Source organism: Macroventuria anomochaeta (assembly GCF_010093625.1).
Source record: "Macroventuria anomochaeta strain CBS 525.71 unplaced genomic scaffold BU25scaffold_36, whole genome shotgun sequence".
Taxonomy (NCBI): domain Eukaryota; kingdom Fungi; phylum Ascomycota; class Dothideomycetes; order Pleosporales; family Didymellaceae; genus Macroventuria; species Macroventuria anomochaeta.
Window position 1 is genome coordinate 207520 of NW_022985397.1, and position 20265 is coordinate 227784.

The window sequence follows — 20265 nt, forward strand, 5'->3', positions numbered from 1 at the left end:
CATAACATCCGGCGTTTTGGGGCTACGTTTTCAATGATCTCGATGTTCTTTCCTATCACGCCGCTGTGTATAGCTATCTCACACAATACGACGCAGTACCCAGTGGGCATCGCAATTTGGATTGGCTTGTTCAAACTCGCTCTGGTACGGCTTTGTGTGGCAGCACCCGTAACACAGGGCAAACAATGAACGCGCTCGTCTCTTCACAAACACCAGCCACTGTCTTTTCCCCCAGATAAAGATTACACAGTGCACCTTACATCCAAACAACCTTTGAAACTTGGATGACATACAGGAACTTAAACAATGACAGCGTTCACGCATTGACATCCTTAGGCAACTCTGGACAGCGAACGTCACTATCCCACTTCGTGAGCAATATCACACCACCCAGTCTGGCATCCTACACTCTTTCCAACGTTTCTTGCGGACTTGCTTGATGTAAAGATCGCAGGAATCTGGAGAGCACCAGCTGACGCCATCCTCCCACACGATATCTGGCCAGGTAATCAGGCGCAAGACTGGGGCCAAGGGCTTCTAGAGTCACTCCTCCACCTGGCCATGCTTGCACCCGCGGACTCTGACGAGTGATCGCTTGCGATGGAGATGATTCGTGATCGATGTTTTGAGTGTTGGGAAACAGCTCCAAGTCCACGGTGGGGCTATGAGATAGAACTTAGATCCCACGACGTAGAGGCTGTTATCGAGGTGCTTGAACAGCAGAGACTACAAGTCGAGAAAGAGAAAAAGATGAACAACATCCAGTCTGAACGAAGATATGACTACCTGGCTTCCACCGCCGCAGACCTCGCAGCTCAAATCGCAGACTTTCGAGGCCATCCCGCCGAAAATGTCCTCGACAGCCACATACTCTCCAGTTCATACTCGTATGACTGAAATACCAGACATCTTGAGGCACTTCTCGAACTAGCAGAACTGTGTCCCGCTGAGTCGCAACCAAGTATGATGAGGTATGTAATTCGACAGCTTGCGGAAGTATGTTACGAGCATCGCGATGAGATTGGTTTCGAGCGCTTGCATGTTGCTGTGGTGAAAGCGGTGATGAGGAATCTTGTTGTGTGGGAGAGTCGACGGAGGAGGAGGGCATTTGCGGCTGTATAAGGTGTGTTGATGCGACGGAAAGGGCTTGTGGTGGAGAGAGTGAGGAAGAGCAAGGAAGAGCATGGAAGCAGGTCGAGGAAGCGTATAGCGTACTCGGGGAGCAGGGAGACCAGAGAGGAGAATACGCCACCGAGAATTTCATCACGTACACGAAAGGATAAATCTTCGCCAGGACATCCACATAGGTACGCAGCGAATACAAAATCTGAGCGGCTGAGGGATCGGAGACGTTGTGACTTTGAATTTGATCTCAGGGCATTGGAAGCTAGGCAGAGGTGGCAGGCGCTAGAGGTTGAGATCATGAATGCTCAGAAGATGATTGCTAGACTTGACGGTGAGGTTGAGGATGAAGGGATTTGGGAGACTGGCAACGCGGAAGTCTCACACGATTGGAACAAAACATATGGCCGTGGGCAGGTTGTGGGGTAATAGGCGAAATGGGTGCTGCAGTTACATGACGCGGTAATATCTGATTATGTGAATAATAGGCCATCGAGCAGCGCTGATTTCGTAGATGCTGTTCGATATCTCTTTCGAGATTGAAGGTCATGACGTTCCGCCACTACTCGTTCTGAAGCGACAATTGACGCAGGGAAACAATTGCCAATTGACTCAGTCGAAAGACTGTCGATTATGCAAGTGCGCACTCTCTCAACTGTGCGTGACCAGTGTTCTCCGCAAAACCGTGGACGCGATCAGGATGGGACGAGGCATTTGAGCAGTACGCCGCTAGGAGAGCCTGAACACAGCCGCTCTGCTCGATCACGACGTTGGCTATCATTAGCTGGCCAGCTGCCCACTTGAGGTGCAGTTTGCTCCGTCTGTTCGCATGACAGCCTCGCCTAAGATGTGACCAGAATGCGTGATTGTGCCTTAAGAATGATTCGGCACGTGCTCCTCTGTGTGAGCCGCTGATGCACATCATCTGTCATTACGCAAATCATATATTCCATCACTGCTTCCATAAAACAGCATCGCAGGTCCAGCTCCAGCTCTTGCACCGCGTCAATATACGACCTCATAGCACCTGCCGAGAAGCGTTCTTGGAGGCGCTTCCATGGCGCTCCTGCGGTGTAAAGCACTCAGGAGCTCTTTCCCTCCCTTCTGGACCTGCGCTCAGCGCAAGTGAAGGTGCCTCCACCATATCACTGTTTGCTCTTGCCCACTGCTTCCTTCCTGTTTGGGAAAGGAGCAGTGCAGAACGCGCCTTCAACTACCTTCACTGCGCTTTCCCCGCGCACTATTCACATATACGAAAACTTTTCTCGAGCTGTTGACCTTTCTCTTTTCCACCACCTTCGTGCGCTTTCTTAACTTCCAACTCTTGGCTTCGCAACCGCTTCCCGCCACGTCCAGCGACATCGTATAATTCGTAAGTAGCTTCCTCCTGACATCCTTTGGTGCACGACCAGGTGTGTGGTGAGGTATCAAGGCTAATGCGTCGCAAGTATATCAATCTGAGCGACTCTTGAAAGTGCCATCGAGCTTCTTCTAGGCACCAGGTGTGAGCATTGCGACGCAAGCTGAGCGACTTATTCTGCTGACATCTTCAAAGTACTGCACGTGCGGACCGTTCAGCTACCACATACGTTGTTTGGCGAATACACGTCGGTACGTGCGTTGCTGTGACCTGTCAACGGTATCTAACACGGCTTCAGGCTACTTCCTATACCACCATGCCTTCGTGGGCAAAAGTCTTAGACGGAAAGCCTAAGCCTGAGGAAAGACTGAGGGCGCTCGCCAATGCTTACAAGAAGTACTCCCCAAGGACGATTCTTCGAGAAGCCCTTGGATACTACGATAACATCCTCCCAGAAGTCCCGGATATTGCCCGCCCCCTCGTTGACCACATCATCGTCATCTGTGTTGACACCGAGTCCCATACTCTCAACACGGACCAGATGACAGAGCTCGGTCTTGTCCACATTTCACGTAAGACTGCCCAGGGTGTTGGTCCTCCCGGGCCACACGGTTGGAAGCTGCAAGAGGCGCTGCAATTCCTGCACTTTCGCATCGCCGAACATGCTCACTTGCACTCCAACCGAGAAGATTCGGCTGGTCCACTAGGAAACCGCTTCGGCAGTACCCGTTTTACTACCTTCCAAGAACTTCGTGTCATTCTTGAGTACCTGTTCAACCAAGAGATTGAGACCAACGAGCCCGAGCTGAAAGGCTGCAAGTGTCCAATTGTCCTTATCGGCCATGCGCTTAAGCATGATGTAGAGAACACGACAAAGCCGGGACTGGACTACGACATCACCGACAATCTCACCCTTGTTGCCAAAGTTGACACCCAGTCTTTGGCCCGTGAAGTGAAAGTTTGGATCCCTCCGTCCGACATGTCGACAAACGAGATCGGTCTGAGGGTGCTAATCGAGAAGCTCGGATTCGAACATGTTGATGACCACACTGCATGCAACGATGCTGCCCGGACCATGATGTGCGCAATCCACATGATCCTGCCAGACGGCCTCCTGGAGTCAGACAACCCCTCTATGCAGGCTGTGGCTAACCGAGTTGAAAACTTGAGTAAGGAAATGTCTTCTGCGCCCTATGGCACAGTCTTGGTTTGTACACGCTGTGGTTGGCGCGATCATTCGGTAGAGGATTGCACGGCCAATGTTACATGCGCAGCATGCAAGAGTTTCGACATTGGACCTGACCACGATGAGAACGTCCACAGTCACATCGAGACGTACTGTCCACATGTGGCTAGGTTCAAGGCCTGGGCGCGTCGTTTTCGAGACGCGTCCAAGAAGTACGGCACGAATCTAAAGGCATTTCCCGAGGCTGTGGCCGAGGGCCCAGGGCTTGACGCTCATCCGTGGTCGACATGGCCAGAGGACGTTGGGTGGCCGCTGAGGGAGTTGTCGGATGTCCTGGTCGGCATGAACTGGGTGAGCGACCCCCCTCATCTCCGGGAGCCTCCAGCTTTCGCCCGCAACATGCAGGCAGCTCTTGGTGGCCTTTCAGTTCCACCAAACGGCAACTGGGTCATGATGGCGGCTCATGGCTCCAGGAACGGTACGACTGCCACTGCATCGAGTACTGCTCCTTCCGCCTCTAATGGCATGTCAATGACTGCGTTGGGCTCTGCTCTTCCAGTGGTCAATGGCAGCACTTACCCGAGTGCAATCTACTCTCCTCTGCCTTCAGCTTCCGGTGGGAATGCTGCAGTTGCGGCCCCTGCTGTTCCAGCGCCTGGCGCTCCGTCTCTATGGAGCTCTGCTCCTCCAGCAGCCAACGGCACTTCAGCTCCGACTAACAGCGGTGCAGCTTCGACTGCAGCGTTCCATCCTCTGCTAACAGCTGCTCATAACACAGCTTCGGCACCAACTCCGGCTCCAGGTCTAGCTCCTACAGCTGCCCGACGAGAGACGTCGATGTCAGCGCAGCGTGCACGCGCTCGTGGAAGCAGTGTTCGTAGTTGTGGCGGTGCAGGCATCTCACGGGGCGGCCACGGATGTCATGGTGGCCATGGAGGAGGACCTACTGGTACTGACGATGATGGTGGAGGTGCGGCGGCTGGCACTTCTGCGTGGAAGGCTAAGGATGACTGGTAATTATATATTGGTGCTGACTTTAGAGATGGTGCATCCTGTTCAGTTCTGTATCAGCGACAGGCATTCAGGCGTTATGCGGCTCCTTGATGGCCACATTGAAACCCTTGCTTTGTCCTATTGGACCCATCAAAAGCGTTGTTTCTCTTCCGTTTTCCATAGCAGATTACGATGAATTCTTCAAAGTATTCCATCAAGGTTTGTACAGTGCTCCATCTTTATGTGACTGCCTCCAAAATCCACGTTCTGCTGCAAAGATGACTGTCCACCAGAGCGTGAAGCCATCATGTGGGGGTCGAGCCGAGCAGATCTTTAGTACTGACACTTATAGAGTCGTCGATAGACATGTCCGACACCGGAACATTACCTACATGGCTCCAATGTGTACACTGTGGAGTGCAATTGACGTTTCGATACATTGTGCAGGCAGAGCAGGTTTAGAAAGGACTATGAGGGGACGACATTAAAGGAGCACTTGGGTCTGCCGAGGCCAAAGAATCAGTTCTTCAAGGACTGATTTGTGATGAACTCAGGGAGATGAGTGGTAGGACCACCATCTTGAGCGTTTAGACTATGTGTCAAGCAACGAAACATTTAAGCGATACAGTGTCAGTACGGGTTGTCATGGTACCACAGGCTATACAGTGACGTGAGAGAGGTTTGAAGCTCAACACGTCGTGAGCGCAGAGGGAAGGCGCTAGCTTAGTCATCTCGAGCCTCGAGGAAGACGTGGTGGGGACTGCGTCATTGGCATGACGGCAGGCGCAATCACGCTCAGGCGTCCAACACAGCCATGCTGCATCTTCAACACAATCTTCCATTGCCCATGAGTCTGCCTTTTGCTTGCGACTACGGCTGAAGCCATAGTTCCTTGCGTTCAGCGTTGCATAGTTCATCGCGCAGATTGCGCGCCCCACCGCCATCATGATAGGCACATCAATACCGCAGTACATCTTCATCCGCATATGTATCTTTGCGTTGCGCTTGATCACGCCTCTGAGTATCTTTTATGTATCGTTCAGTCTTGCCGAATATCCGACATCTGCCGGAGAGAGGTTTCTTCTTACATGGAGCATCATCGAGGCAGCTTTCTACCTGTTCGTCTACATACCCCGCAAGCGAGCGCTCCAAGCATCGGCGCAGCATCCACCGCTACTCGAGAAAGAAGAGAGGAAGGCCTTGTTCTGGAAGTGCTGGGACAAGATCCCGCATCCCGAATATTACATCAGCAGATGGTTCTTGGGCGCAAGGCCGGGCGAGGTACGAAGGGATAATGTGAAGGAGTTCTACGAGTGGGCGCTTATGAACAGGGGGACTGAGAGCGAGGATGAGTTGGTGCGAAGAGCGCAGGAAGACCCAGAGGCGAAGATTGAGGAGGAAGAGGAGTTGAAGGAGTATGTGGATGGTGTCGAGACTATGCTGGGCAGGCCGATACCGCCGGGTCGCGGGCCTGCAAAGAGCCTGCGACTGACCATTGATGAAGTCAATATGCGCCACAGGCCGGTAGTGTGGTACTTGGTATGGCATGATGATTTCACATTTCAGAAGCGGTCTAACAGCTGTGCAGATTGTTATGTTCGTCGACACATTCACAGCAGTGTATCTACGATACAACGGCTTTCTACTGCACCGCACTCATCTTCGCTCCGCACTCGCCATATTCCCTCCCCGCCCCGCATCGCTCTTCACGCGACAGATCTCCAGCGCTCCTGATCTCAGCTACTGGTACCGACCGCACACCTCCAAGACACGCCTCCCCATCCTCTTCATACACGGCATCGGCATCGGCCTCATGCCCTACAGCCAGTGGCTCATCGGGATAAACAAGCAAGACCCACTAACAGCCACCGATGGCGAAATCGGCATCATCGCCATCGAGCTGATGCCCATCAGCTTCCGCATCACCGGCGTGATCAAAAGCCCTGACGACATCTGCCGCCAGGTCAACATGATCCTGGAGCGCCATGGATTCGACAAAGTGGTTTTGGCCAGCCACTCATACGGCTCAGTCGTGAGCACCCATCTCCTGAAGGATCCTGCAACAGCCGCCAAGATCGGTCCGGTACTGTTTGTTGATCCTGTAACGTTTCTTCTGCACCTCCCAGATGTCGCATACAATTTCACCGCGCGACGACCACGGTACGCAAACGAGCATCAACTTTGGTACTTCGCGTCGACGGATATGATGGTTGCGCATACACTTGCGCGGAATTTCTTCTGGAGCCAGAATATCCTTTGGAAAGACGATCTTCGCGGTCACGATGTGACTGTCAGCTTAGGTGGCAGTGATTTGATCGTCGACTCGACAGCTGTTGGGAAGTACATTGCTGGCGCGGATCTAAAGAGCGAGGACCGGGCGTGGAAGGACTTAGAATGGAAAGGCGAGGGGATAGAAATCATTTGGTGGCCCACAGCAGACCACGCGCAAGTCTTTGAGCGAAAAGAAGGGCGGATGAAGCTGGCGCACGTTTTGCGCGAGTACGCCAAGCGCAAGGAACAAGCAGAGGACGACTGGTTCTGAGCCCGCTTACACAACCAAATTTAGGACATCTACCCTGCCTTACTCGCCATGACCTCCTCCAACCACGGAAATACCGTCCCATTCGCCTCAGGATACCCCATATGTAGCCTATCTTTAATAAACCGCATCTCCTTCGGACTCCCATACTCAGCAAGCAACATACTATCCTCGACCGGCATACACCCATCCAACGTCCCATTGATCAGCAACATCCTGCAACTCGGCAACCCCTGGCTCACCACCGCAACACCCTCTCCTTTGCCGCTGACAAGGCTGAACTCGTCTTGACACCGCGCCTTCATCTCTTCGAAGTCGGCGTATCCGTATTTCTGGCAGTACGCACGTTCGAGACCAAAGGGGTATTCGTGTTTGTCTATTTCCGAGAGCCACTCGCGCCCGATGTAGTAGTGTGTGCCTGCGCCGTGGCCGACGCTGCCGATCAGTTTCTCTCGGTGCGTGTGCGCAAGGCGGATGGCGTAATATCCGCCGGCACTGAGACCCCACGCGATGACGCGCTTCTCGTCCAGTTGCGGGTTTTGCACGATGTACGACAGGATTGTGGTGAACAGTCTGTCTGGGGACAGTGGATCTCGCTTGTTCGCTGGACAGTCGACGGTGGTGCCGGGGATGTCACAGATCACTGTTGCCCAGCCGCGGCGCAAGTGCTCTTCCGTGCGCTCCGTGTTATCTGGACGATGCCCATCGAGGCCTGTAATTAGTAGAATCGTTGGAAAAGGACCGTCGCCCTTGGGATGCCGGATATACAGCGGTATGGAGTCGCCATCGCCATTCGCAGCATTGTCATGCGGAATAATCTCCTCCGTAATCGGGATATCCCAGAGCTGCGTACCCTGCATATACGCCTCTTTCTGCTCTTCAAAAACCCGCTTCTTCAACTCGGTCCCAATGTACGGGAATCTCGCAAGCCTGAACACCGCATTCGCCCTGAAATACAACTTCTTCGCCTCCTCTTTATGCTCGACTTTCGAGCTCGCGCCCAATTTCGACAGATCTTGAGCTTTCTTGACCAGCTCACGCGCGGTTGGCAAGAAGGCGTTTGTGTAGTCGTCTGAGTAGGGGTCGTTGATCTTGGCAGCGATCAGGTGTTGGAAGATGGGCTCGAAGTCCTCGTAGCTGCCGTCGTGGAAGGGGTATACGGAGCGCTGGCAGGGCATTTTCCAGCGGGTTTCCCATAGTTTGGCGATGCTGCCGCGATGGCCATAGTTTTTTGTGAAAAGATCACCGAGGATCCAGTTTCCGTTCGGCATGGTAGTCGTTGATTATTGACTCGGATAGCTTCTACTCGGCTTGTTGTTTCGTTCGAGGCCTGCTGCTTTCTTTTTGTGCTTTCGTTTGCTCGCCTTGCTGATGTTCGACTGTTATACACATGTTGCTCTGCTTTAGGCGGGGCCGGCTTGGGGATCCGCGCGTCTCAGACTTGGACCGTACGGGACCCCGCATACACAAGAACATTTGAGCGATGTGGATACACCATCTTGGCTAAAACAATCGTGATGAGGTAATGCGACGTTAACGAATAGGTCGCAAATATAGACTGAGAAATGCCTCCGTATCATCTGCTCACGCTCTTTCTTGGTTTGTACACTTCGACCTCCTCAGAGGCACTTCGCAATCCGTGTGCGTAGCACACTCTAGTGCAGAACACTTCTCATTGGCTGCAGATTCCAGCTGTGTGACTCTCTACCTTGTAACCTGCATGACTTGTTTGATATCACTTTCGTCGCTGAAGCACGACTGTTCATGCTCAAGAGTCCAAGGCTGCACCTCTACGATGTCAAACTCGCGAGCCACTGGGTGGACGACGCATCGCGGGCGGTTGTCTGAAATCTTTTGCATCTCGATCTTGTTCTGGCGTATTGGAAACGTAAGTCGTCGCCGAGAGAGCAGATGGACAATATCGATTTTTCCCTCCCCGAGCATTTCTTTGCCGAGCCGCCACGCCGCGTAGTGCGTCGGCGAGAAGTCTTGGTCGCGATGAGGAACTTTGAAACCGAATGTCTGGGTCGAATGACCCCCGAGGACGCAAATACGACCTAAAGAGATTGAGAAGCTTCTCACGCGCGGGCGTCAGCAGTCGTTGAACTTCTTCGTTGATGTTCTTAGATACTGACAGTAGTGGACATGTAATCCTCGCATTGTAGCTAAAGACCGAGCTACCTTCCTTGCGTCAAACACGAAGCGACTGCGGGAGCAGAGTTCGAGAAAGGTCGGGCTTGGCGACCTTGATGCGGTGCGTGTGGATAGTAGACTCGAGAAGTTGATACAGCTTCTTCAGAATCCGCGAGATTTCGAGATTGATTCTTTGGAAACTAGTAGCAAAGGATGTGGATTTAGTCAGCCTGTAAGTGATGGATCCGTCTCCCACTCTCCCGTGGGGCTTGTCGTCGAAGGCAAAGATTGAACTAGATGGATTACGAGGCTGTATGGTAGTCGTACAACCGTAATCAGTATCCTTGTCTGTGTCTGTTTTGCAATTAGTGACGACTATGAACACGCGTTGAAAGGATAATATACATGCACAGACTCCCATGAGAGGCAGTCTGTATGAAGGGTGTACGTGGTCACAGCAGCTTTACCGGAATTCCGGTTCGAGAGCGTATTTGTATACTCCATCGCGTAGCTCTTACGGTAGATCACGGAAACCGAACCTGCGAACACGATCAGTTGCATCCTATGCATACGATAGGGGTGGGTGGGTGTATACATACTGAGAAAGATGTGCTCCTGCCTTGTCGGCATCCTGTGTCCCGTCTATGGTTATGCTGCTAACGTGCCTCGCTCAGCACAGTGTTTAGGAAGATGTGAAGATGTAGTGGACCTGAAGTATGTAGGAAGGTGGTAGGCGGGGTGTTATAGGGCGAGCTCGACGCGTCGAAATGCAAAGCGCATTCAGCCAACATGTAAGCGTTAGTGGCGTTATCTTGTAGTCCAATATTCCCTTCTGGGTTTCTAACACATCCTACAACAGGTATTACAAGTGGAGTAAGTCGGAGCGTTACCCGCCCTGAACCAAAAATGTTCACCGGCTCCCACAGACAAGAAGTGCTATGTGGACAAGCTCAGCTGCAAAAAATTATACTGTGCTATTCATCACATCTAAGAAAATCAGTCGAAGAACCTACACACAAACACCCTACCACAACTTCTCCTTTCCCTGCAAAACCTCCAGCCTCTCCGGCGTCACCACACTCAAACTCAACGCCCCACCAATGACAATCCCCAAAAGCAGCACCAAAAACACTAACCCCTTATCCGTGTGCTCCTGCACCTGTCTCACCCCCCAAGCCTTCGGCCCCCCCGGCGCATACACACCCTTCCACTTCTTCAGCGGCGCCACTGCATTCTGCTCCGCAAACTCAACGCCCCTCTTCATGCCGGGCATACCATCCACACTTCGCGCTGACTTCCACGCCCAGTAGCGGTCCATAGACTCCTTTTCATCGCCAGCGCGGAACTTGGCGTCTTTTTTCTCGAAAAAGTCGTTAAGAATGGGTCGGTGGCCGACAAAGTCGTAGTACGGGACGCTGAAGCCGCAGGAGGTTGCGCATTGGTGGACGTCAATCAATATGATCGACCGACTCCCGGGGATAGTCTTGACGTTATGCTCTTCCACAAAGCGGGAGTACTCTGGTGTGCCGTTCTCGATCGGCCTTCCCTCTCCCCAGATTCGGACGATTTGGGGCGGGCCCTCGAAGGCCATGAACATGACGCAGATACGCCCGTTGCCTTCTTCGTGGAGGTGCGCGTGGGTTTCGATGCCGGAGCCGGAGAGGTCCATGTACCAGAACTGTGTTGGGGAGAGGACGCCGAAGAAGTCTGTGCCGCCTTTGGGCGAGATGTTGATGTGGCCGTCACCAGAAAGAGGGGCGGTACCGACTAGGAGCATTTGTTGTTTATGGATCCATGGCTTGAGGCTGTCTGGTATTGTTTCGTAGTAGACGCCCATGATGGTAGTGAAATGTATGGATGATCAATCGGAGACGGATTGAACAAAAGAGTAGCTTGGCAGACGACCGAGATTAGACTTAAGAATGAAGGAAGAGACAGAGTCAGAAGTGTTGTGGAGAATGCAGCTTCCAGATAAGTACTAGGGTGCAGTGATGATCTTTCGAAGGTGTGATTCACACTGCTATGGTCGTCCGCGGCCGATATTGGTGGTCCGGTCTTGCCTTCGTACACGCTGCACCTTGCTGGGAAAGTGCACCGTCTTGCACAATGAAGTATGAGGAAAAGACTCTGTTTTGAAGAAATTCAAGCATCAGCTTCGGATGCAGGGTTTCCCGACGGTTTTAGTGCAGTGGGGTGAACGTTGGGGTATCGATGGGGTCGTAGCCGAGGATGTGGGTCCCGGCAGACGTTGATTGGTCACGATACGGATCTCGTGGACGCCGGCTGCCGACGGTACAAGATGTCTTCGTCATGTCTGTACTACCATCAAGTACAAACACAAGGGACACAGCCGCGGATCGATGGGCATAAATGCTTTCATGTCCTCAGATGCAGTTGCCTAACTGCTCGTATAGTCGTTTCCATACCCAACACCCACCTCGCCAGGAAAGCTAGCCCAGAAATCTTGCGTTGCATTCATCATGATCTCTTCCATATCTGCGTTGCTCAGATCGAACCCTTCCCAGCTGAACGTCTCATCAAGCTCTAACGGCAGTATTGCGTTTGGTGTGTTCCACGAGTAGGCATTGTTGTTGAAGCCATTCGGTGTCGGCGTAGCTGTCGGCGGTGTGACAAGTGGTTGCTCTGGTCCCAGTGTAACGCTAAGGAACTTGTTCTGGACCAGGTTAGCATAGTACGATACGAGAATATGGCGATAAGACGAACCTCTTGAGGTGGAGGGGAGATGACGGTTTGTACAATGGTTGTGTCGGTACCCTTGTTTCCCTCCGAGGGTTTCTGGACTGGCGAAGGCTGAAGAGCGCCATAGTCGATCATAGCCCGTCGGAGTGCTTTGCGCTCTTCTGGCAAGGCAGGAGCGTCCTGTCCAAGGACTGAGCGGTAGTAGACCTGCATGCGCTTGATCGTCTCGAACTAGTTATCGTCAGCGGGCATCTTGCTTGCGTGGTTGAAGATACTAACCCATGTCGCTGCCATGGGCCACTGCGTCTTCATCTCCTTGAGGAATGTGCAGCCCTGTATGACCCTTTCACGCGCCTTCTCTACGATCCTCGGGTCGTCCTCACCGCTGGGAAAGTTGAAAGAGTACAGCATGACACCGACTGCTGTGTAAATGGTGAATCCAATCCATGGCACAAGACCACGTAGGAAGAACACACCGAACGTACGCATCTCCTCGAGCATCTCCAGCACCATGGTGGCCTCCTTGAATAACTCTCTTCGTGAAGTCTTTTGCCAGTTCTTCCACATATCGGTGTGGTCATTGTACGAGTTCGGTGTCTCCTCAGCCACTGTGCCGTTCTGCTGAGGGCCCAGAACTGGAAGGTAGGCGCGGTGCAGAAACATGTAGCTCATGAAGTAGATGCTGTGCATGTAGCAGTACGCTTGACCTTGCTCGACTGCGTTGTGGCTGTGTAGAGAGAAGAGATCGTACCGTGAGCGCTGTGGCAAGTTGTTCTTCCACCGTTCGAGTTCGTAGATCAATTGTTGGAATTGTGAAGAGGGCGACCAGGGTAGCTCTGTCTTGAAATCCTCAGTGCATGCCCAGCGCGCAACCTTGCCCCAAACGTTGGCGACACGCATGCTGTACCCGATAAGGCCAATGTCGCCCACTGGCAGGGCGATTGGAGGCATGCGAACATTGCCGTCAAGATGCTGTGTGCACCTAGGTTCGCCAAAAATGAAAGCCTCCTTTTCGCAGGGAAGTTGAATGGCCATGTCAGAGGAGTTCAGCGACCTTTTACGGCCTTTGCCACCACTCAGCAGTGAGTCCATCAAGAAGCATGTCCAGGCTGTCCGGCGTCGGACCTCAGCTTCGATGAACTCGTCTCGTGTCGGCATGCGATTCCTCGGTGTCTTCAGCTCCTGCGTCAGGTCCATGACCTCGACCAGCCGTATCGCCATGCCCAGGTAGATCCACGCCCGTCGCCCATTGCCGGCGCCCCAGTCATGCCCCGTAAGCATCAGCAGCGCCTGCACGCGGCTGATGCTCGGTGTCTCGAGGTCGCCCTGGAGGAGCTGGCGTGCCCGCGCGGCATAGGCATTGCTGGCCTCTGTCTGCGTGGCGAAACAAATTGGGGGGTCTTTCACGAATCTGATATATATGTTAGTGCCTCATCTATCAGCATCCAAGACATGTCCGGCATACCTGACGGCCAGCGCCAGGAGCGCCCAGACGAGGTAGGGCTCAAGGGTGCGGTCGCGTATCCGCAGCAGCAGCGTGGGCGTGTGGTGGAAGCTCCATTTGTACGAGCATCGCAGGTAGCTGTTCTTGACCTCGTCCGTCAATAGGTCAAAGGGGTCTAGGCCGTCCAGCAGCGAAGATGCCGCACTCGGGGACAGCGGCGGAGCGGCATTGGTGGGACTCGGCAAGTGCGCATCATTGCGGCGGTATAGGGGCGTTGCGGCTGCTGAGGCGCCCGGGGGAGTTGTGCCTGGAGTCTCATCTGATGGCCGCGGGCGTTTTGGTCTGCGATGAATTGCTGATGTGCCAGGCAGAGGGAATTCGCAGAGGGCAGCTCGGCCGCTCTGCCGGCAGCGATCACACGGCGGCGCGTCGTTGTGGATGCACTTTTGCTTTGCGCTGCGGCACGACACACACGCCACGGGATTCCGCATTAGAGACAGCGATTGCAGTCGATGGATCCAGATAGGTAGAGGGTGTTGATGCCGTCGAATCCTTCTGCCGCTCGCCTTGCCGCTGCCATCCCATGCGGGACGGTCCTGGTCGCGCTAGCGAATAGAGGCCGATGCAGGGCCGTTGCGGCGCCTTTTACCTCGACCTCACCCTCACCGCGCGTCGAGCTTTACATGTCACCATGTCACCAACACCGACATTTGGACGTGCTGATGCGGATACCTCTGACGGGCCACAAGTAGCTAAAGTGAAGGACAGACCTCCTCCCAATTTCACCACATGCCAAGACTCAACATAGGACGTTAAACTAATCAATCACCACAAGCCAATTTGATTCGGCATCCTAGCTCGACAGACACTGAAGAGGCGAAGCTTCCATGGCGAATGAAACGGTGACACTCAGTCCCATCAACGGGCGCAGTTTGATTCACTGTCACCAACTCGTGGTCGTAGATGCTGTATCTCGATATTCGTAAATCAGAGGCTGAGTTTGGATTGCTGAAGTTCTGATGTTGCGTCTTGTAGCTTGCATTGTGCTATCCACTCGTTCCTCTCCTTCTTTCAAGCTGCTAGTGTTCTCGCTCGAGCCTTCCTTCCCCGGCATTACGTCACAACCACAATAAGGACTTCATGCTTCATCCCTTTGAACTCATCTGCAAATAAGAGAAGCGAATAGTAAGGCTTTTCTTCAACGGTCCTGTAGACTCGTCGTTTCCAGATAGTTGTGATTCCGGAGACCCACCTCCAACCCAGCATCAGGCGCAAAAGTCACGTCACGTATGAGTCCGCAACTCCAGGGTTTGTAGCGCCCACAAATTTCTCCTCCTTGGTCCACATGCACGCTGTGAAAACATTATCCCACCGACCGCACTTTCGAGCAATCCACCTATGCTCCCAACAGAATGGCGGAGATCTCCTGCTGGCCTTGCGCTTCGCAAAGAAGTGGAGAAGTCGCGCCTGAGGCTCACCGTGTAAGTCTAATCGACAGAACTCATTGTGTCCATAAACTTACCTATGGCCAACAGCGCCCTGAACAAGCGTGATGCTGACGTTCGTGATAAGGTCGAGCTCGAAGGGAGCAAAGAGGATGAGGATATCCCAGAACACATCGCACACGCCACCGCAAAGCTCGAAAACACAAGCAACATGTTGAAGCTCTTCGACTAGCCTATAAAAGCCATTGGATAGGGGCGATGTGCGACCAGATGCTCTGCGTAGTGCCCCGCGGACTTCGTTAAGTCATCTTCAAGGAGCTTCATCATGAAGATCACGATCCATGCAATTCGACTTTGTATGACTGCGATATGCTCACAGGCCACTACTGACGAGACAGCGACAACCTCTCTCATTACGAGAAATCCGAGTTTCTCGTCTGCGGGGATATGAAAGACTACCTGAGCCAGGACAGATGGGGTTTGGGGCTTAGGCCTGCTCACCCTATTCAGCACGTCGCTATCAGGATCGAGGATTGCCAGGTCTTGAACTGGAGGTACAAAATGGCCTTCGTAAATTGAAGCGGCTGCGGGCAGGCTGCTATATCGAGCTCATCATCCCTGCATGGACTACATCGGACGATTTCTGTCTCGGCTGCAACGAACGTGTGCGCGATTTGGTTTATGAACTGGCTGCGCATGTCAACTTTTTTTTCGCGAAGCGAGTAAGATTTGCAACGCTTCCTTTCTTTGTTGCATCCCTTGCTCCAGCCAGCGCGGGAGATTAGGAATGCTGGTATGAAGCTGTGCATCACTCTCAGGCATGACAACATGAGATGCATTCTTTACCAGCATGAAGGCGACCAAACGCTGTCACTGGAATCGTGGCGCTCGGTAATCCAGACTACAAAGCAGGTGAGTATCTCCAGAGCTCCACCCATCGCCGCATTGACGCTTTCACAGGCATTCCTCAATGGCGGAACAGTTGATGGTGTGAAGTTGACATGTCAAGAAACGAGGAACGGCAGCGGAGAGGCGACGATATGAGCGACGATAGCGGCGAGGAGTGAACGGACACGGAAATATACTGGAAGCAATGGATAGCAGGGCCGAAAACTCGCACGCTAGAGGTATTCAGACATTCTTTCCCATTCCAGCAAGATCATCACGGAGTGCAAATACAAGATTTTCAGATATCCATTCCTGTTCGTCAATTGAGTCGGCTCCCAAGTCGTATATATATCCGCCACGGTACCGAAATATCGGTGTCAAGTCTTCTAACCTAACAGCGAAGCGGCCTTGTAGATCTGGTATCCACTAAGTCCAGCACCGATGGCCCAGAGTGTGCTTCGGATGAAGCTCTTGCCGTGGTCCGCGATGTTGATGTACGAGACAACGTAAGCAGTACTGCATCTTCATTAGCCCAGCTCCTTTACACTTCAATCAATTTCAACTTACCGGATGGCCATGAATGTCCCAATGAAAGTCGTCAACCCCGTAACATCATTGTCGACAACCGCGTTACCCAATCCCTTCGCCGTAACCCTCTCTGCAATAATGCTCGCCAGCACCGCCGCAACATACAGCGGCAGCTGCTCCAGGTTGTTGTTCTGTGCGTTTTCGGCGCGCTGGTACTTCTGAAATATGGCGTCGGGGACTTTGCCCTTTACTGCGTCGGGCGAGAGCGAGGCTTTGGGGTTTGCATTGTTGACCTTGTATCCATTCGCGCCGAGGATCGAGTTCGCGTATATATGGGGGATGATGGAGAAGACGTAGTAGGCGGGGATAGAGAGGAGGGGGTAGTTTAGGGTTGATGATGCCATTTTGGTGGTGTTGTGGGGTCTTGTTGAGGGTTGAGAGTGGGCTGTTGGTGATTGAGGCGTGTGGAATGTGTTTGAATGTAGTGTGAGAAAGGTTTAAGTTGACTGGGTCGATTGAAGTCAATTGAAATCTGGCGCGCAAAGTCGCATTGACATCGAAGTGATATGTATTGTGAATTGTATGGTGATCACTATGACGTAGTGTCCTTCACATGTTGTCCCCACAACAAGGTGGGGATAGCGAGTCGCAACAACGCGAGTAGATGAGAAGCCGCCCTACAAAGCATTACTCAGCGGCACGACGATGTTGATTGCTTGGTACAAGGCACGTGAGGATGACTACAACTGCTGACATGCGGGGTACGGCGCCCAAAATCTCAAGACATCCGACTCTTTGAAGGCACCCACAGATCAGACACACTACCCATGTCTTCAGAATCGAGTGTCACAACACGAAAATTCCATGCGACATGCCACTGTCGTGCTTCAGCCCTGTCCTTCATAGTTCCTATAGCCAGTCTACCAATACCAGTCCACTTTTGCCACTGCAGTATCTGCCGTCGTTCCACCGGCACACTCTGTACCGCAGGAGCTGTAATTCCTCAGCCAGTCGTCGACCTGTCCAGCTTGACAGGATACAAAAGCTCAAAGCATCTGACACGGTGGTTCTGCTCGACATGTGGAGCCCATCTCTTGGGTACTATCCAGCTGGGTGACGCAACGAAGTGGTTCGTGTCAGCGCCCTCGGTTGACGCAGAAGAAGAAGTTTGGGACTTTGCTGGCCATGTGTTTGTTGGGAGTACCGGAGATGGAGGACTGGCTACGCTGATGCGAGAGATAGGCAGCACAGAGTTGGGCTTGTGGGAGACCTGGTCTGGCAAGAGCGCCCCATGGCACCCGTCAGAACGCGTGAAAGACAGTAGAGCTGTCGAGACACAGAGTCAAGGCCGTCTGCACGCCCATTGCCATTGCAGCGGCATCGAGTTTTACGTCTCACGACCAACTGGCGACGAGACATTCACCGACATCGACGAGAACAACGTTCGTAAACACAAGAACAAGTGGCTTGGGATCCACGATGTGTGCACCACATGTCGCCTCACAATCTCAACTTTTGTCATGTCCTGGTTCTTCCCTTCACGCGATCATATCACACTGGCGGACGGGTCACCATATCCAGAAGACGGCATTTTTGGTACTGTTAAAGTGTACGAGAGCTCAGCAGATGTTGACAGGACATTTTGCGGCAGTTGTGGAGCTGCGGTGAGTTACGTTCATCACAGCAGATCCGATATCGTAGATATCGCCGCAGGATTGCTTGACACCGAGAATGTCAGGGCTGAAGATTGGCTGGAGTGGAGGACGTACAAGCTGGCGTGGGAGGATGATTCTGTTTGGAAAAGTGCAAGAGATGCGCTGAAGAAGGGTCTGCAGCCGAATGAACAGATGCAGTGACCGCATCGAGACGGACGTAGATACCTCCCGCTCTGCTATCTAAGCTACTCGTCACCAATTTAAAAACTTCCGAAGCAAACGCATTTCCACACTCCATCGCCGCCAATCTCTGAGTAGCACACTCTTCCTGAAGTTGGATCTTGGTCGGCATCATCGATCAGCATACCACTCAGGACATGACGGAACAAAACGCCGCTGGAAACGGGAGATGCGACTCTGCATCGGAAATAACTGAGTTCTGGATTCCCATGGCGAGTTTAGATCTTAATTGTAGCGCGTTTCAGCGTACTGCAACCCGCATTCAGGGAGATGATTTACATCTCGCTTACTAGCGCCCCCTGTTACTACCCGTCCGATCCACGCGTCCCAAGCATTATCAAGGCTTCGTTCTCCAGGACTTTCTTCCTGTTTGACATCCTTACATTCGTTTCGTACACTCATTTACTTTACTTTTTGCACAACCACCGCCATGTTCACCAAGGCCCTTCTTTCGTTGGCGCTGGTCGCCCCAATCCTTGCGCTGCCAGCGCCGCAGCCAATGGTCATCTCGGACACCACCAAGCAGAAGGCGACTTCGCTCTGTGGCGTTTCTGATAGCGTTGTCTTGACTGACACGCCCTGGATCGTTTTCAACATGATGTACAATCAGGCTTTGACAGTCGGCACGCAATGCACCAACTACGATCATGTTGCGACTGGCTCAGACAGCAACAAGAAGATCACCTGGAGCGCTGTGTCGAACATTGACTATGTGCAGTCAACGTGAAACAAGCCTTTTATATCACTTAGAGGACTAAAGGCTAATATATTATAGCAACAACGTCCCTAAGGGCTACTCCTTCATCGGCCTTACCCAGAACCTCGAGACAAAGCTCTCAGCCATCAAGTCTATCCCAGCCACCTACGACTGGACCCGCACCAACACAACCGCCTACAAGGGCAACATCTGCTTCGACTTCATGACCTCCGACACCAAGGGCGACTCCACTTCCACCTCTGCCCAAGAGCTGATGCTGTGGCTCGAATACACCGGCGGTCAGCTCCCCATTGGTTGGACTGCCGGCCCTAAGGCTACTATCAGCGATTTGTACGGCACTAGCTGGAAGCTGTACCAGGGCAAGAACGATGACACTGGTATCACTGTGAGCAGCTTGTTGCCTGATAGTCAGTTCACAGGCACTTTTAGTGGCGATATCAAAGACTGGTTGGAGGCGCTTGTTGAGGTTGGTGTGTTCAAAGATAGCACGTATGTTAATGTTGGAAATGCGGGTACGGAGCCTTTCTACGGCAAAGCCGTTATGAACGCTACGTTGGGTCTGCAGATTAACCTGTAGGTCTGGAATCTGCTGAAAGGAGTTGATTCAAGAAACAGACCAAGTCGTCTGAGTCCTCAAGGATGTCATGGTTCATACCGGGCAAGTGTGACGCTCTCACCTAACTTCACTTATGATACAAACAGAACGTGCGATGTCTTGGCAGAACACCAGATACCAAATACCAAATCCCCCCCCCCTCCCTAACATCTGACCCAACTCTCAACTACTGATTGTTTACCATTTAACTCTACCAGCACCGACCATGGGGGCGCTGCCTCGAGATTCAAAAGCGGCCACCTCCCAGTGAGTCGCTCCGCTCTTGCCAATAACCCCCACTCCACCATCGGCATGAGTGCAAATTAATCGCCCGTCTCTTCCGGCTCAAGTGAAGCCTCAACCCCGCTCCGACACCCAGCATCTACCAACTTCGAAAGCCTTGCAGCCGAGATCTGTGTGTACATCGTCGAAGCCGTATTGCGCTGTTCGACCAGTCCTGCCGACAAGCACCGCAGCCTAACAAACTTCAGCTATGTCAAGTGCCTGAACCGCGCCGCCACAAAGCTCCTATACCAGGATTGCACCCGATACAAGTTCGTGCCGCTGCTGCGCACTGTGCTGCGATACCCAAAGTTAACAGCTCTGATCAAGGTTCTCTGCTTAGATCAGTCCGGCACGGTGATGACGACAAGCACATCAGGAGATGATCTGAATTTATTCTTAGATACCATCGACAAACTTGACATCGAGTTCTCTTA

At 52.7% G+C, this 20265-nt stretch overlaps 10 protein-coding genes across 10 annotated transcripts; 6 read left to right on the forward strand and 4 right to left on the reverse strand.

Annotated features, from left to right (window-relative positions):
* Positions 1-1131: 1131 nt before the first annotated feature.
* On the forward strand, positions 1132-1623 carry BU25DRAFT_478009 (uncharacterized protein; the record flags this gene model as incomplete). The annotated part of the gene is made up of 1 exon (XM_033710984.1): positions 1132-1623. The coding sequence occupies one exon, from the start codon at positions 1132-1134 to the stop codon at positions 1549-1551; it is 420 nt and encodes a 139-aa protein (XP_033557734.1). The 3' UTR covers positions 1552-1623.
* Positions 1624-2798: 1175 nt separating this feature from the next.
* On the forward strand, positions 2799-4150 carry BU25DRAFT_400594 (uncharacterized protein; the record flags this gene model as incomplete). The annotated part of the gene is made up of 1 exon (XM_033704971.1): positions 2799-4150. A coding segment is annotated over one exon (1350 nt), but the record flags the coding sequence as incomplete, so codon positions are not given.
* Positions 4151-5606: 1456 nt separating this feature from the next.
* BU25DRAFT_349901 (uncharacterized protein) lies at positions 5607-7203 on the forward strand (the record flags this gene model as incomplete). Its single annotated transcript, XM_033703278.1, has 2 exons — positions 5607-6200; positions 6250-7203. 2 exons carry the CDS (start codon positions 5607-5609, stop codon positions 7201-7203), a joined length of 1548 nt encoding a protein of 515 aa, XP_033557736.1.
* A 15-nt stretch (positions 7204-7218) lies between these two features.
* Positions 7219-8553, reverse strand: BU25DRAFT_176475 (alpha/beta-hydrolase). The gene has a single exon (XM_033700862.1). The coding sequence runs from the start codon at positions 8469-8471 to the stop codon at positions 7233-7235; it is 1239 nt and encodes a 412-aa protein (XP_033557737.1). The 5' UTR covers positions 8472-8553; the 3' UTR covers positions 7219-7232.
* A 1532-nt stretch (positions 8554-10085) lies between these two features.
* On the reverse strand, positions 10086-11401 carry BU25DRAFT_176485 (uncharacterized protein). Its single transcript, XM_033700863.1, has one exon. The coding sequence runs from the start codon at positions 11168-11170 to the stop codon at positions 10358-10360; it is 813 nt and encodes a 270-aa protein (XP_033557738.1). The 5' UTR covers positions 11171-11401; the 3' UTR covers positions 10086-10357.
* A 49-nt stretch (positions 11402-11450) lies between these two features.
* On the reverse strand, positions 11451-14000 carry BU25DRAFT_176488 (uncharacterized protein). The gene is made up of 4 exons (XM_033700864.1): positions 13499-14000; positions 12313-13444; positions 12058-12264; positions 11451-12007 (listed from the first exon to the last, which is right to left on the reverse strand). Exons 1-4 carry the CDS (start codon positions 13966-13968, stop codon positions 11732-11734), a joined length of 2085 nt encoding a protein of 694 aa, XP_033557739.1. The 5' UTR covers positions 13969-14000; the 3' UTR covers positions 11451-11731.
* Positions 14001-14875: 875 nt separating this feature from the next.
* Positions 14876-15154, forward strand: BU25DRAFT_461930 (uncharacterized protein; the record flags this gene model as incomplete). The annotated part of the gene is made up of 2 exons (XM_033710486.1): positions 14876-14958; positions 15013-15154. 2 exons carry the CDS (start codon positions 14876-14878, stop codon positions 15152-15154), a joined length of 225 nt encoding a protein of 74 aa, XP_033557740.1.
* Positions 15155-16196: 1042 nt separating this feature from the next.
* Positions 16197-16742, reverse strand: BU25DRAFT_434119 (uncharacterized protein; the record flags this gene model as incomplete). The annotated part of the gene is made up of 2 exons (XM_033708839.1): positions 16197-16326; positions 16378-16742. 2 exons carry the CDS (start codon positions 16740-16742, stop codon positions 16197-16199), a joined length of 495 nt encoding a protein of 164 aa, XP_033557741.1.
* A 462-nt stretch (positions 16743-17204) lies between these two features.
* On the forward strand, positions 17205-18134 carry BU25DRAFT_305550 (uncharacterized protein; the record flags this gene model as incomplete). Its single annotated transcript, XM_033702060.1, has 1 exon — positions 17205-18134. A coding segment is annotated over one exon (930 nt), but the record flags the coding sequence as incomplete, so codon positions are not given.
* Positions 18135-18663: 529 nt separating this feature from the next.
* On the forward strand, positions 18664-19528 carry BU25DRAFT_349839 (glycoside hydrolase family 12 protein; the record flags this gene model as incomplete). The annotated part of the gene is made up of 2 exons (XM_033703274.1): positions 18664-18956; positions 19009-19528. 2 exons carry the CDS (start codon positions 18664-18666, stop codon positions 19526-19528), a joined length of 813 nt encoding a protein of 270 aa, XP_033557743.1.
* Positions 19529-20265: the final 737 nt, after the last annotated feature.